The following is a 26,075-nucleotide window of genomic DNA, read 5'->3' as shown; positions in this document are numbered from 1 at the left end:
ACAACTCTATTAACACATTAAACTGTAATCATAAACCAATTACCTCCATATAAGTACATTTAATTCCAGTTATCTACCCTGCACAGAAGTGATTTACTTCCAGGAGCAAGTAAGTTGTGGTTTAAATTGTTGATTTTAACTTTGCCTTAAGTAAATAACTGAGAAGTATAAACATAAGAAACATCCGTTCTCATTGGTTGGTAACTATGCACAGATTAGGTGTAACAGGGTTAGTTTATTCCTCTGTTATCTACCAACATGACACTTCTCATTCAAGCAATTACACAGCTTAATAAATTTGTTAATATCCTTAAATATCAGATTTTACCGCTGGACAAAAATTCAAGGAAAAAATCCATTGGAATTAAATATGAAGATTCTGCCTGCAACTCCAAGTCCTTGAGCCACAAATAACTAGAAGTTGGAAGAGTGCAAATGGGGATCATGCATTTGCCATGTTCTTTTACTGTCTTTCCCAGGTATGCACTAGCAGAAACAGCAATACCATATGGCATTGTTCTTTAATAGCTGATAATATTTACGCTCTTTGTTTTGGACACAAATTGACATACTGCAAATATAACAGTAACAAGTAGAGAGTAATGCCTACCAGACATAAAGTGGTAATCAACACAGGTTTCACTTTTAAAAAGGACTCTCTAACTAATTCCGTAGCTTCACACATTTCTGTACTCAGTTAAATGGAGTCATTGTGACCTTCAGTGATTCTACAGCTAGTTTCTTTAAATTTGAAAGAGCTGAAGAGGGAAAGCATGTTTCTGGCTTCAAAATTCACAGTATTTCAGCTCTAATTGATCTAAACTGAAACCGAGAACATACTATCTTCTCCATATCCAGAAGCTAATACATCTGCCAAGAGGTTTTCAACACTGGATCAATCTCTAGTTTGAAGTGTTTCAGACGGTAATTTCTCCTGGTTCAATCGCTTGACTTCCTTTTAAACCTCAGCAGCATCAGTATTTTAATGTAGCACACAAGTTTAACGGATTAGTGGAAATTTAGACCTTTGAAAGCTGGCGATTTCCACTAGGAATACATACAGACTTACTTTAAAATAAAGCTATTAAGAATCAAACACTTTAAAATTCATTCTTATCCATCCCAGTTAGAAAAGGTTAAGATTTGAGACACATCGATGTGGCAGAAACAGGTGAGATCAGGAAGTAGAACGTCTCACTCCTTTGTGACTGAAGGCAACTCCTTTAACCCGCCCACTTTTGTTTTCCTGTTGTAAATTTTGGCCTTGTTTATTCTTCAAAAGGATTTGACCAAACAACTAGTCTTTTAAAAGAACAAGCATTTTATCAGTGACAATAATTATGTACAGTGCTAAATTAGATATGCTTATATCTCCAGTTATTTTTAACAAATGTTGGGAACTAATGCATAAGATAATTCACAAAAAAACCCCTAACTTTCTAAGTAGAAAGCATTATTTTTTAAGGTGACTTTAGCTACGAGCAGAGAGGATCAGTGCACCTATCTCAGGCATGGAGTATGTTTTTCCACCTGCGGGTTTCTTAGCAGTTCATTTTATCCAACTAGCCAACATCCTCTCACAGACAGCAATAATTTACAATAATTTCCATATTCCCTTATTCTTAAAGCATACCCTCAATCTCCTTTATAAAGCAATCTCTGCACAGTCCTTCCCAAACATTTTCTGTCCCTATTTCTCTTGACCTGACTCTGATGTCTTTGTTGTTCTGCTCTCCAGCCTACCCTACCCATCTTTGATCAGTAACCCTCTTGCCTTCTCAGCCTAACATACTATTTCTTTGATAGGACAGTACCCACAGGTATTCTACTTTAAGCTATATTTTTTTGCCCCATTTTTAAAAATATTTATTATAGCTCCCTAGTAACTCAACTTTTTTTTTCCTCCTCTTTCTGAAGCTTCAACTCCCTTTTAAAACCTGTCAGCAACAACTCTTTAATTGCTTCTGCACCTCTCAATTGGGAAAACAGAAGCAGAGTTTGATTCCAGTTCTCAAGTCTATTGATTTTTCAAAATAAAAAAGATAGGGAAAGGGGGGGGGGGGGGGGGGGGGTGGGTGGGTGTGGTGGGTGGGCAATGTTTGGTTTCATAATAGGATTTTTTTTTTCCCTCACATCTGACAACCCTCATCTTGCTCCTTTAGAAAATGCCCCATGCAAAGTGACATAGCAGTGCATTTCATTTCCACTGCTCAAATACATTATCCTCCCAAATACCACAGAATAAGAGTAACATCAATGAAATGTGCAGATATCCAGATAGTTTCTGCTTTCAGAACACAGAAGCTTTATCTGAAGAGACACAAGCAACTGACATAAAAACATAAAGGAAAGCAGACGTGCCAGTAGTGGGCACTGCAATTTAATCTCTGATCAACTGAACAATTTGCTTGCTGTGCACAACATGCAATTTCTTTTATGTTTGTTAGACAGCAAGACCAGCTTTGAGATACACTGCAATGTGCAAAATTGCAAATCCAATTACAATAAACCTCCACTTGATTGAAGTTTTGTTATTTATAAATTACACTGAGATTGGTTTATATTTTAGTTAGGCATCAGTAGCTAAAGTTTAACCATCCAGCAATCTGATTGGCAGTCTCAACATTTCACTCTTTGTATCTAATACATCTGAGGAACTAATTAAAGATAATTTAGTCTTAATGAGGCAGAGAGAATGTATCAGTGTTAATTCCAATGGAAGCTGATCCATGAAAGTCAAGACTTCCAGTTCTAAAGCGTCCTTAGACCTACCAGGGGATTATCACACAACAGATGAGTAGCTGATATCTAAGCTCACCCGATTAACGTAAACTCTGCATACCAGAGTCTAACCAACCACAAATCCTATTAAGTTTCCAAATATTAGAATACAGATTTGAAAATACAGGAGACCTGTCAACCATTAAAAGTAGGACAGTTTAAGATCTGTGGAGTTCGGTTTTGCATACTGGGGTGAAAAAGCCACTTCCTTACTTCACTGTCTAATCATTTACTTAAATATACTAAGAAATACACTGGCTAAAATACAAAGAATCTCTCTGGGGTGACAGATTCAGAAGGACACAATCAAAAGTGTATCCTGATTAACGGAAAACACATTTTTGATTCACACTGTTTTGTTTTTATTCAAGTACTTACGTAGCTATCACAGCACCCAAGACAGACTATCTTCAGCACACCTACAAAATGATGATACACATGGACTCTGAATTCAAAGACACCAAAACAATACTTTCACTTCCAGCCTTCTGAAAAGCAGTGCTGGCTTACGCGGATCCTACCGCTTCTCTACTCATTTCCCTCCCAAGCACTTCCCTCTTCTCCATTCTGGCATAGAATCTGGTATGGCTCTACAGTGAACTGGACTGAGGAAGTGATCAAACTTGATGTCTTTCAGCTTCATGTGTTCCTCAATCCAGTTTATATGCAACCAGGTGCCAGCACAAAGGGGTAGCGCCAAGCAGTTGGATGCTGCAGCCTGTGACTTTAAGCAGCACTGCTATTTTGTCTCCGAGCTGGGATGGGATGGTCTACATTCCAAAGCTTTACCAGAAGTACTTCCCAGTGCAGCTGTAAGCTTATGGGAGCAACAGGTTTTTTTACTGGCACAGCTAAACAAAAGCAGTCCACTCAACTGACAAACTATACTGGCCAATTAACTACTCTTCCAGCATAAAGCTATTTTCCACAGGGGATTTTTTTTTCGGAATAGCTAAACTGATGAGAGGATTTTCACATCCAGAACTCTACAGCTGCACCAGAAGAAACTTTATGGCGTAGAGTTACTGAAGAGGTTTGCCCAAGTTTCTTAGCCAAATCCTTCTGTGAGTGAGGAATAACCTAGGCCGAGAACATTTGGTATCATCCATGCACAAGCACTGCGCAAAGCAACAGCATGCTACAGTACTTCATTTTCAAAATTAACCTAGTTGCTAACTTTAAGGGAAGCACCCGCCACACGGAGTCTGCAAGAGCTGCTGCAACACACAGGAGCAAGATACGCATGATCAGTAGAGAGTCACTATCTTGTGCCTGACAAGTAACAGGTACCCAAAAGCTTTAATACATTATTTGAAATATTATTCAAAATTCCCACTTGAGTAACAAAAGAATTTTATAAACAATTGGATACACAAGATATGCAACAAAAGACTGCTACACCGTCTTTATTATTATGATTATTCCTCAGCTTCTGAAATGTTGCAAATCCATGCACACAAAATTTTTGATAATAATTTCATATGAATTTCATAATTTCATAAATCATGTCACAATGCAAAACTGAGTTTTCAGATCAAACATAGATCCCAAACAATAACAGAATTCCCGTATTTTATGGCAGATCTATATTTTTGGCATAAAGATGAATTCACACCTCTCATTTGTAGTTATCCAGGTGACAAAATTTTAGTAAAAAAAAGTCTCTTCTACCCCCCACTTTTTGTTTCAGTTCTCAATCTATGTCCAAAGAGAAGAGGACATCCGGAAGTTTAAAATATTTTTAATACCTTAAAACCAGACTTAAACAGAGTTAAACATAAACATCTCTAGTATTTGTAAATTCAGCCAACTTACCACTGCTGCCACAGTCTGCACAAGACAACAGCTCTTCTGGCTTTTTTTCACGATTTGATTCTTTCGTTCCCAAACAAAAGCTACATATCGGGATGGGATCAGCTCGTGGCTAGATTTAAAAATAAATACACAGAGTTAGCTAGCAAAAAAAAAAAAAAAAAACAAAAACAAAACCCAAACAAAAAACTCAAAAAAACACCCTCCATAGTCTTTTCTTTCACTTTTACCTGACATTCTGTTGCACCACGTATTAATTATCAAGACAAATGTCAATCTTACTAACTTTGGAATAACACAATTTATTATCTTAACATATTTCATAAACATTAGGTTGGCCCATTATAAGCAACCTTGTGTACTAATCCATGTAAACCTCTCCAATACAAGGCTACTGTTCACATAAACGAGGAAAAGTTAGAACTTAGGACACTATTCTTGAACACACAATTTCAACTCCAGAACACAATCACTTGTTCTTCAGATGTAATAGCGCTCAAAGATTAAGATGCAAACTGGCCTTTATTACAGATGACAATAGTTCCTTTCCACAAGAAAAAACAGGAACTTTTACAAAGACTCTCAAATTGAAGATACAATTTTTTACTTTTCCATCCAATACAACTTACACCTCCCTCTGAAACTATCATTTTAGGGTAAAAACACTGGATTCAACAGGTCAACAGTTATCCATTCCAGTCTGTTAAGTCCCATCAGCTATGATACACAATCACAATTAAAAAAAAAAAAACATGCAAATCTTTCAATGTCTGGAAGTAATACACATAACTTTTCAGAGAAAGACTTAAGAATTGATACAAATTTACTTCCCAATCTTCCTAATTTGCTATGTGACAAACTATCAGAGATCAAATACCCCAAAACAGTTTCTGCAGTAAATTTTACAGGTTTAATGAAACTACTTCCCTGCATTACCCAAAATATTCATGTATTAATGCCTACACAGAAGTATGTGTAAACAGATCTGTACCAAATAAAACTATGTGCAAGTATTTCTCAAGTGGGATACTCAAATAATGGAGTACCTTCCCAGCCTGGCTTCTAGCAGTTAGTATCACAACTCAAAAATTAAAAGTTTCTTTCACACATTCATAGTTTCCAGATTTAGCTAAATGACGCTGTTAGTTTTGTATATCAAAGTAATTATTCGGTTTTTTTACCTTCAATTTTTACACTTCCACTCTATGCCACAATACTTCAAAAACCGACAGGCTATCTTCACTTGACCTGTGAATCTATATTCCATTACAGCTCTGAGAAGTGGGGAATGCTTGTTTTTAAGGGTATTCTTGAGAAGGCATCAGTTCCGTGTAGATATGCCCTTATACCTCAACACAACACAGAAATACTGAAACAAGGCTTATATTATTGAGCTTTAGGATCACCTTAAATCAAACGGCAGATTCTGAACAATGTTGACACCAGCAATGTGCCAGCAGATTTCCAGTTTAGTCATGCTTCAAAAAATTTATAAAAAATTTATTTATATTCTTTGTCAGTTTTGGCAGGATGGCATTGAATGAGATCAGTAATTCTATAGGTGGGAAAGGATATAGCAATTACCCGCAGAATTTCTCACTTGCAAGTTCAAAACAATGCATATACAAAAAGAAAATTAGTTAGTTACTATTCTTGCCAGTAAAGATATCATAATTCAACAGATCTGTCCCATCATTATACTTTTAAACACACTTGTGTTTGGAGCAAAAAAACAACAAAAAAAATACATGAACTACACCAATAATCAGTAGCAGAAAAATGGTCCAGAGATACCCAAACACAACTGTTCACTTGCAGCACCTTGTGGACATTCCTTAACTGCTACTTAAAGTTTAATACAGACAATTTTAAAAGAAAGATTATTCTTTAGTGGAATCTAGTAAAAATCTCCTCTTGGCAACCATACCATTCTCCTTCCCTTTGATATAACAGTGCTTTAGCCATTTCAGAAAGGCTTGCTCTGATAAATAATTTACAAAACATCACATATCATTCAAATCCAGGCCCACAATCTCATTTGTCTTTCCAAGATTCTTTTTCTTGCTAGGAAAAGACATGGCCATTAGCCAACATTCATTTACTTCTCTATTTCAACACTGCCCCCCCCCCCCCGCCGCCGCCTTTTTTTTTGCCTTTTTTTTTTTTTTTTTTTTTTTTTGTTTTTAACTGAAGGTAAAATAAAGGACAAAGGTTGTTGGCAGTTCAGAGCTACAAAGACTGATGTTCCCATACCCAACCTAATAATAGAGAGCTTGCAAATCCTATCACCTCACACACAAGTTTTCAAGAAACTTACAGGCTCCAGTATATACTTTGAAGCCATTTACATTAATAACTGTATTACTGGGTCTGATCTCTGAGCTACTGAAAATTAAGAATACAGACGTTCTTGTCAGCACAGTAAACAAAACGTAGTTTCATATTGCTTTAGCTTGCACAGTCAAAGCAAAACTATGTTCATAGTGGTAGTATTATTTCTGGCTCACAACTGTCTCAATTAGGATAAACTAAGTGGGTTTTGGGTTGGGTTTTTTGTTTGTGTTTTTTTTTGGTTTGGTTTGGTTTTTCAACTGGGTCAGAATATAATCCAAACAGAAATGCACCTCCTACCTGTATCTCTTTTCTTAATCACTAGTTTCTCTTCTAAAATATAGCAATCGAGTATCATTATCTTCTGAAAAACAATGATTAGTCACCAGGAGGGTTAATTTCATTTCATCTCTTGCAGGAACTAGTATGGCCAGCTATTCAACACTGCAATATTTTATACCAGATGAACCAGTAATATTTTTGTTATTCAACATCAGTTGAAAAGGAAAATAACTTTTTCATCTAATATTTAAGAACCTCATTAACAACTGTGTTACAAAAACTTTAAAAGTACGGTGTCCGCTCCATCACTGAGGATAGGTCTGAATAATGCTTATCAACTAACATACTATTATTTCTTCAACAGAGCTAATAAGCTGAGGATTTTTCATTCCCTTAATTTTGGGAACAAGGCAAATTACAACTTTCAAAAGGGTTTAGTTTTCTAGGTCACTAGAAATTGTACATCCAAATTTAAAAGGCTGCCCTGTTCAAATAGCTGTATTTTCAATTGCAGTAGGGGCAGATTTGCAAAAAATTCATACCTTAGGCCAACATGCAGTTGTGTTCAGAAACTGAAGCTTCACACAAAGCAGTCACGCAAAGGATTTTTCTTTTCCTTTTTTTTTTTTTAAAATATATTATATACCATGGAGTAATAACAGACCATCAACTCAGCACCTGTGAACAGGTTGGTTTTTTTTATTTTACTTTCCAATTAGCAATTGAACAATACTTATTTAAGCATCATACATCCAACTGTCATAGTCAATCAATCCTTTAAAACATCATACATCCAACCACCACAGTCCATCAATTCTCTAAACAGCATTAAAACCAAGTACAATATCACGGTATTTTTACTGTCATAAGTAATTTTCGCTCAGAAACCCTCATGATGCACACACTGTGATCATCTGCCCAAGTTTAGATTCTTGGTTTCCTACAATAAGCAGGAAAGAAAGGATTATGTTGTAAAACACAGGATGTAAGTATCAAATATATACAAGTTTTAAACATATTGTATTACTTTACACTGACGAATTATTAGCGTTTGGTAGGAGATACCTGCTTAATCCTGCTACACATATAGTACAAATGTTAGATTGGGTATTATTTTTAACATTCACAATAGGAAGTCTCAAACATATCCCCCCTTCCCTTCAGGCAAAAATGCAGAGGCAAAATTATTCCTATAAACAACCACCAACTGCAGCTGATCAGAACACCGTCACAAAAGCTGCATGAACCAGAAAAGCTATGCAGGTACATTTTCAAGAGACTGGCTTACTAAAGAGTATCACAGACTATTTAGCAGGCCCCAGTCAGTGTGTCTGCTTCAGACATTATATAAACCCTTGCTCTGATGTCATAAATGCACCACCTTCCTAAAAAGGGCACTAAAAAGATTAAGGAAGAAGTATGGTCTGCAGCTCAGTTACTCCCAACAGAAGTTCAGTAGAGCATATACATTATGATTTCTTTTTGTGCTGCATAAAAGACCCCACAAAGAAACCAAAACTATCAGAACAAGTATCATATTCAAGTGCCCACCGTTAAGCATCTAGAGAGAAAAACTGAAAACCATCAGATGGTCAAGTTTGAAAGTGACTGCCCTTCATCAGGAGGGCAATACAAACCCATTGATGATTTCACCTCAGTGTGCCTACATATCCTTAACCTGAGTGATGGGAGAAGGAAGATTCTGAGCTGTTACCCCACCATGCAAAGCGGGAATGCATGAAGAGCAGAACAAATCATGGGACTGGGGGGGCGGGGGAAGTGGAGGGGGCAAGGGGAGGCTGCAAGTTGGTTCAGCAGGTGAGGTGAAGGAGGATAGCATCACAGCTCATCCTCTTGCATGCATTGGATATAGGGTAGAAAAAAAATAAGGAAGAGAAGCCACCCACATAACAAAAGAAAAGAGAAAAAGCATGAGTGAAATCATTCACCATAGAGAATCTGAAATACCATCCAACTTTAACATCTGGCAGAGCACAAAGAATAGGGAATTAAAGAGCAGAGATTAGTACTTCCAGATTTGCATTACTGCAGTAATTAGAAAAAAAACATGGGCTACCCGAGGAATACTCTGAGGTTTTCAGGCCCAAGAAGGATGCTAGCCCTGTGTCCACAGACTGGCAAGGACTCAACTGCAGCACCGAAGATGTCAGTGGAGCACTGGCTGCTACAGCAACCTTACCTTAAAAAGTTCATGTTCCTCCCCCACACCCCAATCTTTATTTTAGATTAAGCACACCCCCAAAATGTAATTTCATAACATTTATAGTTTTAAACCCATTTTAGACAATAATTGTTTGTGATTATCCTAACACTTCAGAACGTTTTCACTAAAAAGTATACAAATGTGCGTACACTAAATTTTGATTATAGCTTCATCATTTCAGTCACTTCGGGAAAACAACAAGAAAAACCATGCTTAGTAAGTTTGTGCTACAGATAAACTAAAAATAACGAAAAATACTGGGTTTGGTGACTTCAGGAAGTGTAAAAAAAAATTTTTTTTTTTTTGAAAAGAACATTTCTTTTCAACTATTTAGTATAGTTTACAAGTTCTGAAAACATTAAGGACCCACTATCCTTACTGCATTCTCACAGTCTTCACATACACTGCAAGCCCTGAGATTGGTCCACACAAAAATCATACTAATTTAGAAATAACAATGTAGTGTTGCAGTTTCCATATTTAAGCAAAGACTTACAAGTCATTTACGCAACCAGTAAATTATTTATTTATTTATTTATTTAAATGAATCACAACTATCTATTCTGAGAAACTAACAGGCTTTGCCACTGCATAAAATGAATCCTTGGTAAAAATTCAGCTGAACTTCTGTTGCCTTATGCCAGAATTTGTCTCAAAGCTCTGGCACAAAACAATTTTTTTCCCACTGTAGTTTCTGTGCTTGTGGAATTTACATACTCATCTGACTACATTTATAATTCCCGTTAAATTCTTAAAGCATTTAGCATGTTCTAACCCCAAGAAAGTCACATTGTTAAGTCCTGAAAAGTCTTATTTTTGAGTATGCAAAGTTACCCACAACTATAAATCCCACTGAAAGCAAGCAGATTACTATTTGCATTGCTATAGCACTCTGAGGCTTTAAACAGATTGTCTGAAAACTGTTAGGCATTAGCTGTGTACACACAATTATGGTTTTAAGTGCTAGTCTCATTAAATGTTATACACACGTTAAAAGAAATTAAAAGTTTCACACACACTCCCAAGAAATTTAAGTTTGAACAGCAAACCAAAAACTCCAACTGTTCTTATTTGCAATGTCTCTCAATGCCTTTTCAGAAACACCTCAACATCATCTGACAACCTGCTGGAAGACATGTCCTTATGCATGATACACAAATATTAGATCTCTATTATCCTATGAATAGAAACAGCATGCAAGTAATTGCAGGGTTAAGAGGACAGAGGCAAATTTTATTCAAAGTGGAAACTGCCATGACCTTCACTAAGGATCCACTGTTCTGGTCCCAATCTTTACCCTAATTCAATTACTTAACTATTTACATCCTTAGGAAGGACAGCAAGCTTGCTTGCTTGCTCAGAATACCTACATTTTGACAAAGTACCTTCATGGGCTATCTCTCTCTTTATAAAACCATCACATGATAGTTTGAAAAAAAAAAGAAAAAAAAGTCTTTGAACAAGAACTACCACCAGTAGCATCTCTAAATACTGTTTTTTAAAAAAATAATATTGAAAAACAAAAACTGAATGAGCCACAGGTACTGATTTCTATAGTCTCAGCTACTGAAGCAGTTGCTCTTGCTCACAGGCAAGGCATTATGAGTACTTTCAGCAGCAATCCCCTTGCAGCACCCATTTTGTGGGTAAAAAAATTTAGTTTACTTTCCACATCTGAAAAAAATCCATCATTTTTCAGGAACTAGTTATTATAAGGTAAGCTGAACTTCGATTTTTTTAAAAACAACTTCTTAATGACAACTGTCCAGTAGATCCCATGTTACGTCTACAGTACCACACAGGTATCACATGGTAAAAGAAGTACACACTAACTCAAATGATGGTAAAAACATGCTGACAGGCTATTACTGCATAAGTGCGAAAACATTAGACCTGCTACAAACCTTAATGCAGCACCTATACATTCAGAGAGCGCAAAGCAAAAGCCAGCACAAGGGTAGTTCCAAGAAAAGAGGACAATCCAGGGTGCCAAATTTTTTTATTACACCTTTAAGTAAATAAATTATGTAAACAGTGCATGTTGAGGAAGAGCTGTAGTCTGAAGCTTCTCATCCCCCAAAAGAGTATTTTCACTGCTAGAATACAGGCTCATGTTCTCTTTTGCTCTATAACACTCCAATTTCCTTACTACACAGTAGCTTCCTCTGCTCACATCCCTGTACTTTCAAAGGGTATGTCTGTATGGGAATTATGGTATACAACGTAACTGTCAGAGGTACATAAATTATCCAAAACTGAGAAGTTTAAAACCCTTTGTGTCCTCCTGGATTCACACACCCCAAAGGCATCTAACTGCAACAGTAATACTAGATTTCAGAGTTTGAAACGCATTCTTGCAGATCCATGACCTCCACTTTGTGTGCACACAGAGCAATCAGCAGATGACTGGTGAAGAACATTGTGAGAACACACACATAAAGACCGTCTCTCATATAATGTTCTTGAATCATTATCTGGAAAATGGGAAATCTCACTTCCATCCTGCACTCCTGATGAGGTGGGAAACTCCTGAAAGTGCATCCAAGTTGACATATTTCTACAGGTAACAGCAGGAGGGGGAGCACTCTCCCACCTCAGTCCATAAGAAAGCTACAGTTCCTTCAACAGGCTTAAAAACTCTTCACCTGAGCACACCAGCTCCCTTGCAAACCTGAGCTGAAATGATGTGCACAGAGCATATAGTGAGTTATCCCGAGCTTTTTCATTGTTCTTCAGCTAATAATTCCATGTAATATCTTTAAAACAACTTTCTTTTTAAAGCCAAGAAGCATAAAAGCAAAAAACTTGCCTCTTCCTTCCCACCCTGAAAAATATGACCAAGCCTACAATGCAAATTTGTATGTTTAGAAAGTTCTCTCCCAGCGTACTTTAGCTCTTACAGAAAACTATATCATCTACCTCCCTAGACACAATGTGTCCCACTTGAACACAGCTCCCCATATCATTTTGTGTGCCTTAGTATTAATCTACATCACTACATCTGATGGAACTGAATACACAAAAAGCTAACCTGCATCTTCACAAACAAGCACTGTAATGAGGAAGACATACATAAAATAGCATACACTACTACACAGTTTTCTAAATACAATTTCTATTTTTAAGTTACTGAAAGGAGCATTTTGCTCCCTCTTCCAAACTGGGAAACAATACAACCTAGAAAAAGGGAGCTCGCAACACTTGGTGCTTAGAAAACAGAATGCAACTTCAGGCTTCAAAAGTCTCTTTTCCTTGCAATATGGAAAAAACAGTAAGACAATAGAAGTCAAATACTATTTCAAATTAGACTTTTGCTGTTTTATGTAACAGTACAAGATATTAGAAACAAAGACAAAACTAATTTCAATTTATTAAAGTTGCTTCAGCTATATTCAAGACACCAACTAAGATTTGTGGTCTGCATAGCGAATATTGCTAAACAGGCAAGGAAGAAGAAACCCTGATCAAAAAAGCCACAAAACCCCCACAGAAACACACATGCACACACACATACCTTTTCTAGAAAGAGTTTTACTCATTTGCCCCAGTCCTCTTAATTGGCTTCACATAAACCAACCTGCATTCATGTTCTGTTTGCAGTTTATATCCACCAAAAATCTTAAAAATCCACTTTCTGTTGAAAAACCACCACCCAAAGCACAGGATATATCTCCTGGAGAAGGGTGCAAAGTAGCAGCTCAAAACCAGATAAATCTCCCAGTCCTCCGGAGGCTCAGCTTTTGTTTTTAACAGAATCAATCTAAAGCTTCTACACTTACAGAGGCGAGGTTTTCAAACCATAATCCAAGTTTAATAGACACACAAGACTATTGTAGACAGCCTAAACACAACACTTTGGGCATGTGTAGGCCCTGCTATCATTTCAAAAGTTACTCAACTCAGATACTTTACTTATTTAAAGTGTATCTCTTCTGTCATCTTTTGTCAATTCCTATGGTAGCACTACAGGAGAAAGAAGGCTGTTCCGTCCCTGAGTGGGAGGGAATTTGTTATTTCATGTGTGGGTTTCCTCCTTTGGTCCTGCACCTGGGACTAAACAATTAGAAAAATATATTTCACCTTTCCATTATCGTAGTAGTAAGAGTGTTTTTAACATAACAAAGACAGTCCTGTAACCAAGGCTATTAATACAACTGGCCTATGAAGAAGGCTATCCACAAGTCCCCTCTTCTGCATTCTCCACTGTGAGATTAGAGCCCAACTACAGATCCTGCCACTAAGGGGTACTTACACTTACCAGCAAGGTTATAAATATCTCAAGCTGTAAATACATCCTATATACACTGCAGTTTTCTAGTTGCATCTTGCTGTAATTCTGATGACCATCACCTACACTGTGCAAATCTAACCCTGGGCCAAGCAGTCTTCAGACTTCTTGAAACAGTCTCTTCAGTGGCTTTGAAGTGAAGAGACCAAGGGGAAAAAAAAGAAGTTGGTTCTGTACTTTTCAGCTCTGTTATTGATACCTATAGCAATATATTCTCTTCAGGAATACACATTTATAGCTTGTCTCTATCAAATAGATGAGACTGAAAAGACCGTGCACCATCAGTACTGCATGTACACAATCTTCCCCAATTCCACAATCAGCTACTATTGGGTTTGCTCCCTTCTTTCACCTTCTGCAAGGTACCCTTGGGAAATTAATTCAAAATGTACTTGTAAGTTAGATTTTCTATAAAGATAAGTCAGATCTATTTTATATAAAGGTAACTCGGATCCAATTTCTTTATACCTAAGATGTAAAACACTGATGTCTTCAGACTCATCCAAGGGGATATTTCAATAACAGTTAAAATGAGAAGGGCTCCAAACCTTTTTTTCTTTTTCAACTCCAAACTTCATCCTTTCTGTTCCCTTACCTGCCTACTATGATGAGACCAGCAACTGGTTCAAAATCTACACATCTTAAACTCCAGTTTCTGGCTAAGAGAGACTTTTTTTTTTTTTTTTTTTTAATTAAACTCTTCAATCTTGCACACAGAACAACCTCAAGTGTACCAACAACAGGCTTGCTTTTCTTCACTCCCTCTCTGAAGTAGTCTGTTGACTCCCACAGACCAGAATTAAATCACCACTGCAGATCCAACCAAGCAGATTATACCTAAAGTTGCATTACTCCTTACATAGCAATCATCAGTGAAAGTATGAGGTCATCTTCCAAGTGATACCTTTGCTTTTTATGTAGTTCAAATTCTTCTTTTTCCAAAGTAAGAGTTTTCACTCTTCACACCTCCCTCAAAACTCAATCCTTTAAATCCACGTAGATGTCTTAAGAGCATCATACATGTTACTCGCCATGCACTGTCACGAAAACAATGCACTTAAACCTTAAAACAATTACCTATCATTATCATCCTCATCTTCTCATGACCTCATCTTCTATCCATCAACTGCAATGCCATCCATTGTGTTTGACAACATGTAGTTAAAACACACACATCACCCACATCATTAGTATGTAACCCTTCCAAGAATCTCACTTTTAAGTACACTTTAGGTATCCATTCAGCGGTAAGCTTAATTACATAAGTATCTAGCTTTCTACAGTCCTGCTTATCACTTGCTTCTTATTTTCACATTTTCTTCAGATATCTCAGTTTCTTCATATGCTTAGGAGACTTCCAAAATTTTGGCATGGAAACCATTGGTTTTTGTCACATGTACATACAGTTGTTTGCATGGAATTGCATTTCCCAACTCAAAATTCTACCTGTTACTGCAATGCAACTAGGATGAAGCAGGCGACACATGTAATCACAAGTAGGTAAGCACTGGTGCAATTCACAAACCATGATCCCATGGGTATGTCAATTTTTACATTCTTTGGGAAAAAGTATTGCTTTTAAGCAGATTAAATAAACTCCAGTATGAAATGCACACACTTCATTGCCATAATATGATGTTTACTCAGATGTTTGTATATATGCATATTTTTATTCATAACTTATTACCAACGTCATCCTACATAAATGTGTATAATATGTTTGCAGTGTGGCACAGGATAATTATTAGTTGTCTTGATGCTAATTGCTCAGGGAAAATGTTTAATTGCATATTAAATTGTTCATATGCATACTTTATTTAGTTTACTCTTTGGGGCAAGTTCACTGTCAGCACTATCTAGATTTGAGTAGTGCTATACTAAATACAAAAGTACAGCTTTATGGCACTGGGCTACTGTTTGAAATGCAATTTAAAATAAAACAAGCAGAGCCCCGTTCTATTTCAAGATGAAGCAGCTGAATTTCCACACAAAGTCAAGAAATCCTGCCTAGTTGCCTCACATACCTGAAGGGAAAAATATTAGGACCAAAGCAAAACGATTAAGGCTGCAAATTCCAGAACCTGATATGGGATTACAAGAGAACTGTATTTCTTTAGATTCCTTCCACTGATACGATTATGAAAAGGAAGCTTTAAATAGAGCTATGTTTTGGTTTTGCTGTGTGGCCTGTGTGTTGGGTTTGTTTTTGTTTTTTTTTTTTTTAAAGGGTTTCATTTTAACACATGCACATAACTTGACATCCTCTCTGTGCAAACAATTATTTTAAGAGCAGATGTAATAAAAATAATGTGACTGTAAATAACACAATCACTTCTCTTACTGAGGCCCAAGCAGTAGAGAACTAACATAGCTAAACAGTTATATTCCTGTGGGCAACAAGCAACAGCAGCTAGGCCACTGACCTTTCTGTTGCCGAGTCACTTGTTTTTATTTGGTAAAAACACTGGCACTAAGATACCACTCTACCAGGTGAGCTACAGAGCAATACAAGTAATAAAAATCTATTTTTCATTTATCTATTTATAATTTAAAATAAAGTTCTTCCCGGTCTCCTTTCTGAAGGGGGAGAAAGCTGGACTAATAGCTGATTAAATGCTAACAGCTTCATTCCCCGCCCCACCCCCAACAGGAACTGAACTTTATTCTGAAGAGAAGAAAAGCAGTTTATTCAACAGCCAAGACACTGAAATCACTTGCAGGCATTTACCTTTACAAGCAATCGCTCAAGACACAATGCCACTGAAAATCTGCCAGATCTGTAAAGTACATACAGCGTATTTTATACAAGACCTAGGAGAATAGCAATTTTTCACTTGATCAAGTGCTGAAACCCATGGCAGAGGGATAATAAAGGTGCATAGGCAAAGTAGCCCTATAGCCCAAGGAGTTATCTAAGAGGCTGGCATTTCAAACAAATGAAACAGATTGCTCTATTAGTCCCCACTTCTTTATATGTATAGGTAATGTTCAATATTGGCATATGTGAAGAAATTACGCCCGCCCAAATCAAAATGTAATTTTATAAATAAAAACCCAGATCATTGTAGTTCATTTTACAAATACAGTAAAATTATCTCCTTTAGAATATAATAAAGCACTCTTAACTAGCCGTGCTATGTAAACCAGAGCTCAAACAGCTCAGAACAAAACCGGCAAGTATCTCACAGAAGACCAGCTTTTCTTAGACAAAGAAGTAGACCTATTAAATAAAGTTAAATGAAAGTCTCTTGAAGGAAACGGACTTGAGATTTGCCTTCAACTATTACATTTAAGCTGGCGGGGGGCAGCAGAATTTTGCTGCAATTTGTATCGCATGGTTTCTGGAAACAAATCTAGTCAGGCTCTCAAACCCTGGTTTTAATCTCTCTATCTTCTACATTATTTCAAAGTCTGTAGTATCAAACAAAACCTGTGAAATCCAAGAGGCCATTCTCTGTCCTACCAATAATATTAAATTGCCATACTACTCAGGGAAAGTGTAAGAGTCCTAGCATCAGAATTCATACAACAGAAAAAAAGTATAGGAGAAGGGTCATAGCAAAGTTCATAGTTCATTCAGCTAGCAGCTTGCTTACTATAATTTTGTGAGGGGTTTTTAAACAGCACTTCAAGGTGGTCATGCTCTGCTTCAAAAAAGGCAACTGTATTGCTGATAGCCTACAGAAGGTGGTGAGAAATGTCCACTCCAACAAAAGGCACAGCTGAAGGAAAGAATGTATTAGAAAAACATCACTTAGCAAATCAATCTAACAATACTATTGGACCATACCAAAGTTGGAAAATAAAGTTTTCTAGCATCAACCTCCCTCCAACACTGACAGGATTATTTAATGTAACAGGAAGCTGTTGCTGTTCACTTCCATGCACTAACAGAACTAAGTAATGAAACAACCTGTACCTACATCATCATCCACAGTTAAGGGCCACCGCCCATTAAAACAAGAGTCTTACCTATAATACTCAAAGTACTTCCACTGCAAGTCACCTTGCGCAGTACAACCACAAAAACACTTTCTGTGATCTAATTCCAAATGAGTGCAGAGCATGGACAGGACAAGACACACTGCAGGAATCCACTTCATAAGAAAAATTTCTGTGCAGAGATTTTTCCCTTGCCTCTTCCTTCACATACAGGAGAAAACATGATATCCCAATGGAAACAGGGAAGCAGCATGACAAGAGCTACCTTGTGTAACTCACTGAACAGCCTTTAGGACTGGATTAACCTGTAAGGCCAAGGGAGAAGTAAACAAGTCAGTCAATTTTTCACTTCGTGTACTCACTGTTGAGCTGTTTTAGCACTAGCAGATAAATACAACAAAATTCTGACCTTGGTCTCTTGCAAGGAAGCCTGCAGTCCTGATCCCTACAGACTACATACTTTAGGCTCCCCTACAGGCTGTCATGAGAAAAAGTATCTCCCTCAACCAGTCAGAAGTAGCAAGTGGACAGTGGATCCCAAAGCACAAGCAAGAAGATCGGCTATACCGCTATTTCTTAACAGTCTAAATCAAAGTATAATTTACAGCTTTTGTCCTTTGGTGGCTTAACTCTCCAGTATTTATTTAAAATGCTTACAACTAAGCATCTATGCTTATAGCGTAAGACAGAATGCCATCAATTTAGTGAAAACAAAAAATGACATGGTGTTTTTTAACAGCAAAGCTAATTTAAATGACTAATTACATTTAGGATGAGCACAGTATCTCCCTCAGTTTTGCAAAAAGCAAGCATTTGTGAAATATCAATTAAGCAATGCAAATCAGAACTTTAAGAGTGTAGAAAAGGTTTTGAAAACTACTTCTCTAAAAAACACAGATCCCTTCAATAATAAGCCTGTAAAGAATTCTATATAACCCAACCCACAGAAGAGGACCTTTCTCTCTCACTCTCTACTTTGATGCTTACAATATAACCTAAAAGCCTTCATCTCTAACAAGAAGTCTTGCCAACCAAGTCAACATCTGAAAGATTCAACACCTACGCCTTAGAATTTTTGGAACATAATTTAACTGTACTGGATAGATTTCTTGCTAACAAAAAACAAACCTCAAAAAACCCAAAAACAAAACAAAAAACACCCAAACCAAAACAAAAAAAACCACACCACGACATGCAGTATGAATTGTACCAAAAGTCCTCTCCAGACTTAAAACACTGGTTGAGATCTTGACTCCACTGCCATCTGCAATCTGTGCCACTGATGTCAATGCAGTTCGGATATAATGTATCATTCTCCCATTTTTTAACTTCTTGCAAAATTTTCTTTGAATATGCCATTTAAAGGGTGCTCAGCTTTAAGCAAACAACTATAAATTTTATGATTTGGGAAATAAGACATACTTGCAACCCAAGCTGGTTTCCTTTAAAGTTTATTTGAACCCAAATGTGAGGTTCGCATTAACTGACCAACAAAAGAGACAAACATTTCATGTTACAAATGTAATCAGGTAATGTATATAGTAGTTAATACAATGCACTCCAAAGTTACTTGACCTGACCAGAATGCCTTCTACCACTGCCAAATAAATAAAAAGTATGATACAGTTATTCTGCGCGCATCAAAATAGTTTTACGATAGGCTAATTAATCATGAACATAACTTTTCAGACATTACATAATTTCACACAGACTTGCTTACAGCTCCTGCCAAAGAGAACAACAATTTGTATGAGAAATAAATCTACAGTTGAAGAGAGATGACAATGACATAACATGATGAGAGGAAGAAAAAAGAGGGGGGGAAAGGAAGGGGAAAGCATTAATATCACACAAAAAACCCTGTATAATTTTGTTACTCAAAACACAGCAAAGCTTAAAAGCCAAAATATATGAATCAAGTGAACCTAGCAACTGAAAGTAACTTCTCACTCTCATCTTTCTTATTTTTTTTGAAAATGACAGACTATTTCTCAAAATTATGTTTGACAGAACTTCAGAAACACAAACCTAAATCACGCAACTTATCCTGTGACACTTATCCGAGAACAGTAATTTCCTAATAAGAGTGGGATTATTTCTCATTTAGGATAGATCTAGTAGTACTCAGATCAAACACAGATCACTCATATTTCAGCAAAACAGTCTCAGATTTACATTTCGAACTGGACAATAAATTAATGTGATTAATTCAAATTATATGTTAAAAACATATAAAAAGAAAGCCAGATATAAAGCAAGCCAAAAATCAATTTTTCCTGGTAACGTATTTTTAATCTCCCTTGTAGGCCCCTCTGATAATGCATTCAAACCTCAAATGGCCAAGGCACTCTAAGTGGTAAAATAATGACCATGAAGGCAGATAGAAGGGGGGGGGGAGAATCAAACTGATATTCTAGAAGCATTTATTTCAACTCCTCCAAGGGTTTCCAGCAGCTACCTAATCACCTAAGTGACAACACAGACATGCAAACACAGAACTCTGCTCTATGACACACAAAAAACCCAAAATGCAAATCTACAAAACAGCTTGTATTAATGCATACATTTATACAGGGGCCAGTTTGCTTTCTCCCATTAAAAAGGGGGAGGGGGGTGGAAGAGTGCACGTTTCCAGTCATTTAGGACATCTGTAAAAAAGTGTTGTATTTCTACTACTCTTGTATTCAGTATCTTTGATTACGCAGCACCATTCTTTGGTGCTGGCTGGGAGACTTGAAGGCTGCACACAGCATCTGCCAGTTTCCGATGCACTGTAGCAGGAATTCCACAATTTGTTCACCAAGTGATTTGCGAGAAGGCAAACAGGACAAGTACTTTTGCATCACAACAAATACCATTTTCTTTACAGACCAAACAGTTAAAATGTTATTGGCCACTTAGTACGGATTTCAGTTAATTTAGACTGAGTTTGTTTAGCAAGACCACGAAGTGCATACTAAGGAACAAAGTAATGCATTCTGAAGAGGATTTTCCTTAAAAGGCAAGTCAAGTCGTGAGTGGTTTATGATTTATTACTCTTAAATGCTTTTAAAGTTTTATTATACCTGAGAAAACAAATTTGCACTTGTAAGATATCTGTAAGATAACTATTATCACTGCTGCTGTTTGGGAAAATTAACGAGCTTGCGGTAACAGGTTTCTCAGCAATTTCTCTGCTACCTACTAAATTCTTAGGGACAGCAACCCCTTTCCTTCTGCTGGGGAAATTCATGGGTTGTAGTTCTGCTGCTATGGACTACTAAACACAATTCTTCTCTCTTCTGTCCTCCTCCCATCCGTCAATGAATCAATAAAAATACAGTTAAAATGCACTCAGGAAGAACACCATGACTACAGCCTCTCTAGCTTCTGCTTTCGTAGTGGGGGCAGGCAAATAGTCCCTCCTCTCCTGCCGACAGCAGAGTAAGAAAACTTATGCCCCACCACCACCAACAAAACTCACCTCACCCTCAAAGAGTCAGGAATTTCTACTGTTAGAAAAAAAAGGCTCCCACAAGGTCTCTCCAAATCCCGTATCACTGGCAGCCCACACCACCTGAGGTTTATATACCTTTTAATTATACCACTGCAATTTAATGGTTCTGTGTTTATATGAGCACAATTATAAGTTTGACAGTTACTCATTGAAGTAAAGTTTATTGTTCAAAATGTGCTGGAAAAGACTGAGAACTAGTGACTTGTTACGTATTATACCCCATACCCCTTGCCACATTAAAAATAAGGCAAAGAACACCTCCATACCAGAAGCCACCAGTAGATAAAACAGCAGCTGTAAGCCAAATTTGCTGTTAGTATAATGACTTTGTAAGTGTTTCCTAACACATTTTCTCTCTCCCAGAAGCTCAAGGGAAGGAAGCTTCACTGTAACATCCCCAAAACATCAAGATTAATTATGAGATCTTTCATGCATTCACAATATGAAATGTTGGCTTATGGATGACAGGGAAAAGGAAGAAAGGAAGACATACCTACTTGTATCCAAAGTACTCACTTTTAAACACAAAAATGTTTAAGGTCTGGAAAATTTAAAATTTAAAGCAGAAATTTATGCATTTTTCGTTTAACATCTGCATCTCTTCAAAATAATAAAAAAAACCCCCCAAACAAAAAACCACACACCACTGATAAATAAGACACCATCTACCCCTTCACAACAACTACAGATAATACCCACAGATACAGAAGGAAGTAGAAAAGTTAGGACATCTGGCAGATTCATACTTGTAACTTTTTTTTTTTTTTTTTTTTTTTTTGCAATCTTCATCATCTTCATTATAACTGCAGGGAAAAAAGATACTGCAAGAGTCTTTTTCTACATTCTAAGACTTCTATTTCCTGAGAGAAAACGCTGTTGTGCCCATAATCATAGCTAATCACACAATATAGTCAATACTCCAGCACTGCTTTCGGGGGGCAGCGTGTGGATCATCAAGACCTCCGTTAAGACGTCTACCCTTCTCATTAGAATTTGCAGAATCTGCTGACACTGTCCTAGAGAGCATCTGCACTGCTTGGAGGGGAAAGGTGGCATGGAAGTAGAACAGAATACCGAAGCCATCAGCTTAGGCAAAACGTATTCCCCATACAAATCTATACAACCTCCTGAAACGGTTATCTCCCAAGTTCACTGTCTTTTCCCCAGAATATGTCTGTTGAATCATTTCGGTAAGGAAGTACAAAGAACTTCTATGGCGTGTCCACAGAAGACGACAAATTCAGAGTAAAAAAAAGCAAGCCAGTCAAGTCAGACAACAGGGAAAGATGGCAAACCAATATAAAGTCCTGCCAAGGATGAGGTTCAACAATCTCTCTGGGCATCCTCCTAACCTTTTGAGGAATAAATCCTCCCATTATCACAAGCACATTCTCTAGAAGCTGGGAATCTCTGAATTCAAACAGAAATAAGAATCATATACAACCTACCAGCAAATGGATCACAATGGTACCACCTGACAAGAGTTGCATAAGATGTCAGAGCCGTAGCTGCAACTCCTGTTTATACAGGGGCATAAATTTACTACTGCAGTAGTTAATCCCCCATTCCCCCACTTAACTGTATTTCTACTACAATACCAAACAACATACCAGGGCATTTTTACAGCTTTCTCAAGGTTCCATTTAATTGAAAGCATCTGAATTAAGCTAGAAACAGCTGCTAGAATACTAATTCAATGAAGAGATTCAGCTTCTGGTTTGGACCTGTGATTTGACTCCCCTCACACTGTCCTTGGATAGCTGATAATAGTAACACTGTTTTAAAAAACAAAAACAAAACAAAACAAAAAAAAAACACCAAACCCCCCCCCCCCCACAAACACCAACCTAAAAAACCAACACCACCACCACCCCCCCCCAAAAAAAAAAAAAAAAAAAGAGAGTGCTACTTATAGAACTTTAGAACTGTTCTTTCCTCTTCTAGCAATCCTTAAATACCACCAGAGAGAATCCAACACCTAGGAGCTCTGATCCTGTCCCTTGTACTGGGGCTGAATATGCAGCTGGACTGTAGTTCTACACGCACAAAGTCCACGTGTCATCGTCAGCAGACACATGCATCCCCTAAATGAAAAAGGGGAGGGGGGGTGAAGGATATAAACCTACAGCATGGTTTTAGTCAAAAGGTGTCAGCTCTGAGAAAGTAACATAAGAAATTAATATTAATTCATTCTCAGCAGTAGTTATACCAAGAACTTTCCAGCTTCAAGGTAAGTTTAGAGAGACAGAGGAAACCCCCAAGTACACAGGGGACAAAAGCAAACAGACTGTGCAATAACTGTCAAAGTGAAGAGTTTCTGGGACACATGCAATATAAAGCAGTCTAGAAGTGATTGTCAGTCTTCATTCAATGCTCTAATTTAGCAGAGTTAGTGAACATGCATTCATCTGCACTGGATCTGCTCAGAGATCAAAGCAAGCATAACTTCTCTGAAGAAACTTCACTATTTGCCCTAGACACCAGTTTAGTATTTTAAAGCAATTCTAAAGCAATTCTATTCTTAAAACAACATACCCACAAACTAATAAGCTATTCATAGTTTTAGACTATTCCACCTTGTTTTACACCAAAAAAAAATACAACACCTTTCTTAAACTGACCCTTCCACTCATTCAGATGTATCGGGAAGAATTAAGGGAGATGCCTTCATTTTATTTCAGTTTGAAAAGTGATCATCTGACAACCAAACCCTTTCACTTTTTTGTAAGAATAGGTGCCTATTAGGTAAGCATAAAAATTGCATGGACTGTGTAGTCCATAAAGAAAAATCAATAAAAATATTTGTTTATGTAATTGGGGGGTAGGGGAAGACGCAGAAATCCTAAGTTTCAGTTTTGACCATGGCAGGGGAAAGGGGCATTTCTCAGTGTCCCCAAAATAGGTTCCTGGGCCCCCAAATCATCCAGCATTTGTCACCTACATCATACTTCTACATGGACAGCAGTACTTAAGTTTAGCTTATGCTACTTCAGTAAGTGAAGTACCTTACACTAGAAAGAGCATTTCTGCATAGCAATAAATGTGTACAATAGTCTTAGGCCATTAGACATGTTTTAGAACATACACTTGCCATTGAAACTATTTTTTAAAACAGCATGCAGCTCTAACATAGAACCCCCCATTGTATGAAAGGACTTTCTCCAAAATTCAGATTATAAAAAAGGTTTTGTCTATACATTTACATTTTGAAGTATGCATAATATATGCTGAGAGTTTAAGTGCATCAGTATCTCCTTCTAAATACTCTACCCATCTCCTCTCTAAGAAGGAAAACCATAAAAAGGAGTTTAAAGGAAAGAATAAAGTCTCATGTGTATTGTTTTGCCTCCCGACCAGTTTTTAAGCCTACATCTTTCCCAATAGTTCCTCACTGTAGCTCTCCAAAAGGAACAGCATACCAGAGCTCCAAACTCTTACCACCACTGTCAAGCACCAGTAATCTAGTCACAAATCAAAAGTTACAATACTTAATGATGCTAGAAATAAAACAGCTGAACAAATTCTGTGAATGTGTGGGCTTAACTTATACCAAACTGATCTTATGTAATGTTACTTTAAATTCCCCAACTACATAAACCAAATTGTGTTGGAGCAAGAAAATACACAACACGGGCAACAGAACTGGTTTCTATCCAAATTAGCAGGGAGGCAGGGGGGAGAGTGGAAATGTGTACACAGGTGCGTACACAAATTCTGCATGTAAGGCAAATAAGGAGGCAACTGATACAACCAGGTTGTGTTGCAATATCATCACAATTTTGATACCAAGGACAACTACAGCCAAGCATTTAAACCGATTTGCCACTTATGGCTTCTCAATTACATGTATAAGCATCTGATCGCAAGAACTGTACAAAGCAAGACCGAAGGGTAAATAGAAGACAAGATCAGCAAACGATCATGCTTTACCACTAAATTTGAGAATAATGAAGGGGCAGGGGAGCTTCCCCGGTCAACATTAACCTTCCTGGAAGACTGTTAGATTTGACAGTTAAGACAAAAGAGCAGTAGAGAAACGCCAAGAGGAAACAGCGAGAGAACATATTGTAGAACAGGAAAGATACTGAAATCGCCTTCTTCTCTTCAAAGCTTAGTACCATTAATTTCTGTATGAAGCTACTAAAACATATCGCAAAAGCAAGGAGGATTAAGCTTAACAAAAATACAACTCTCCCAAAACAAGCCACTAATAAAATGACAAGATGTGACTCTTGGATGCATCTTTAAGTAACAGTTTAAAGTGAAGAAACTGTTAAAATACCATGTGAACCCCTCACTCACAAGCGCAAAAAAACCAGACCAAAACAACCCCCAAAAAAGCCACAACTGATATTATGAGCCATGTTCAATGCTTAAGCTTATAAAGACCATCCCCAACTGGAAAAGGTCTTACATATAGTTATTACAACACCCTCCTGGAAGAAGGAAACATATTTAAAGAAGTAAAACGGGTGTTACCACTAAACAGCTATCGTTTCCTTTTGTTTCTTTATTACTTATTATACCTAAAAGGCATATTGGTCAGGAAGCAATGCAAGACTAATAGTAGAAGTATGTTTTTAATATAAAATTGTATGATTATTGGGAGGGGATATTTTTGTAAACAGATAAATAATCTTTGTATGACACAGAAACAGATGATGTCAAATGTGAAAACATGGGACCAAGTTAGTATGTACCCTGATCCTGGATACAAGCACTGCAGTAAAACCTACGACCTTTCATAATCAAGTGTCTAAAAATTGAATGCAAGAGTAACTGTAAAGCAGCTTTTTATGAAAAAATGCTCCAAGAACCCCAATAAATGCACAGTGTATTAGACAACATTACTTTCAATCAGCTCTTTTCTAGACCTATTTCTCCCCTCAACTTTACTTCACTCCCAAAACCAAGTTCCT

At 37.2% G+C, this 26,075-nt stretch overlaps 1 protein-coding gene across 1 annotated transcript in view; it reads right to left on the bottom strand.

Moving 5' to 3' along the window:
• The window catches only part of KAT6B (lysine acetyltransferase 6B), a 112,355-nt gene that overhangs the window by 50,434 nt on the left and 35,846 nt on the right, over positions 1-26,075 (bottom strand). The window contains exon 2 of the mRNA XM_075717609.1: positions 4,597-4,705. Coding sequence (XP_075573724.1) covers positions 4,597-4,705 — 109 coding nt within the window. The remainder of the gene's footprint in view (positions 1-4,596; positions 4,706-26,075) is intronic.

This window comes from Pelecanus crispus, chromosome 10, assembly GCF_030463565.1.
Source record: "Pelecanus crispus isolate bPelCri1 chromosome 10, bPelCri1.pri, whole genome shotgun sequence".
In the NCBI taxonomy this organism is placed as follows: domain Eukaryota; kingdom Metazoa; phylum Chordata; class Aves; order Pelecaniformes; family Pelecanidae; genus Pelecanus; species Pelecanus crispus.
The sequence above is the reverse complement of the archived record's forward strand: the minus strand, read 5'-3'. Positions and strand labels throughout refer to the sequence as shown.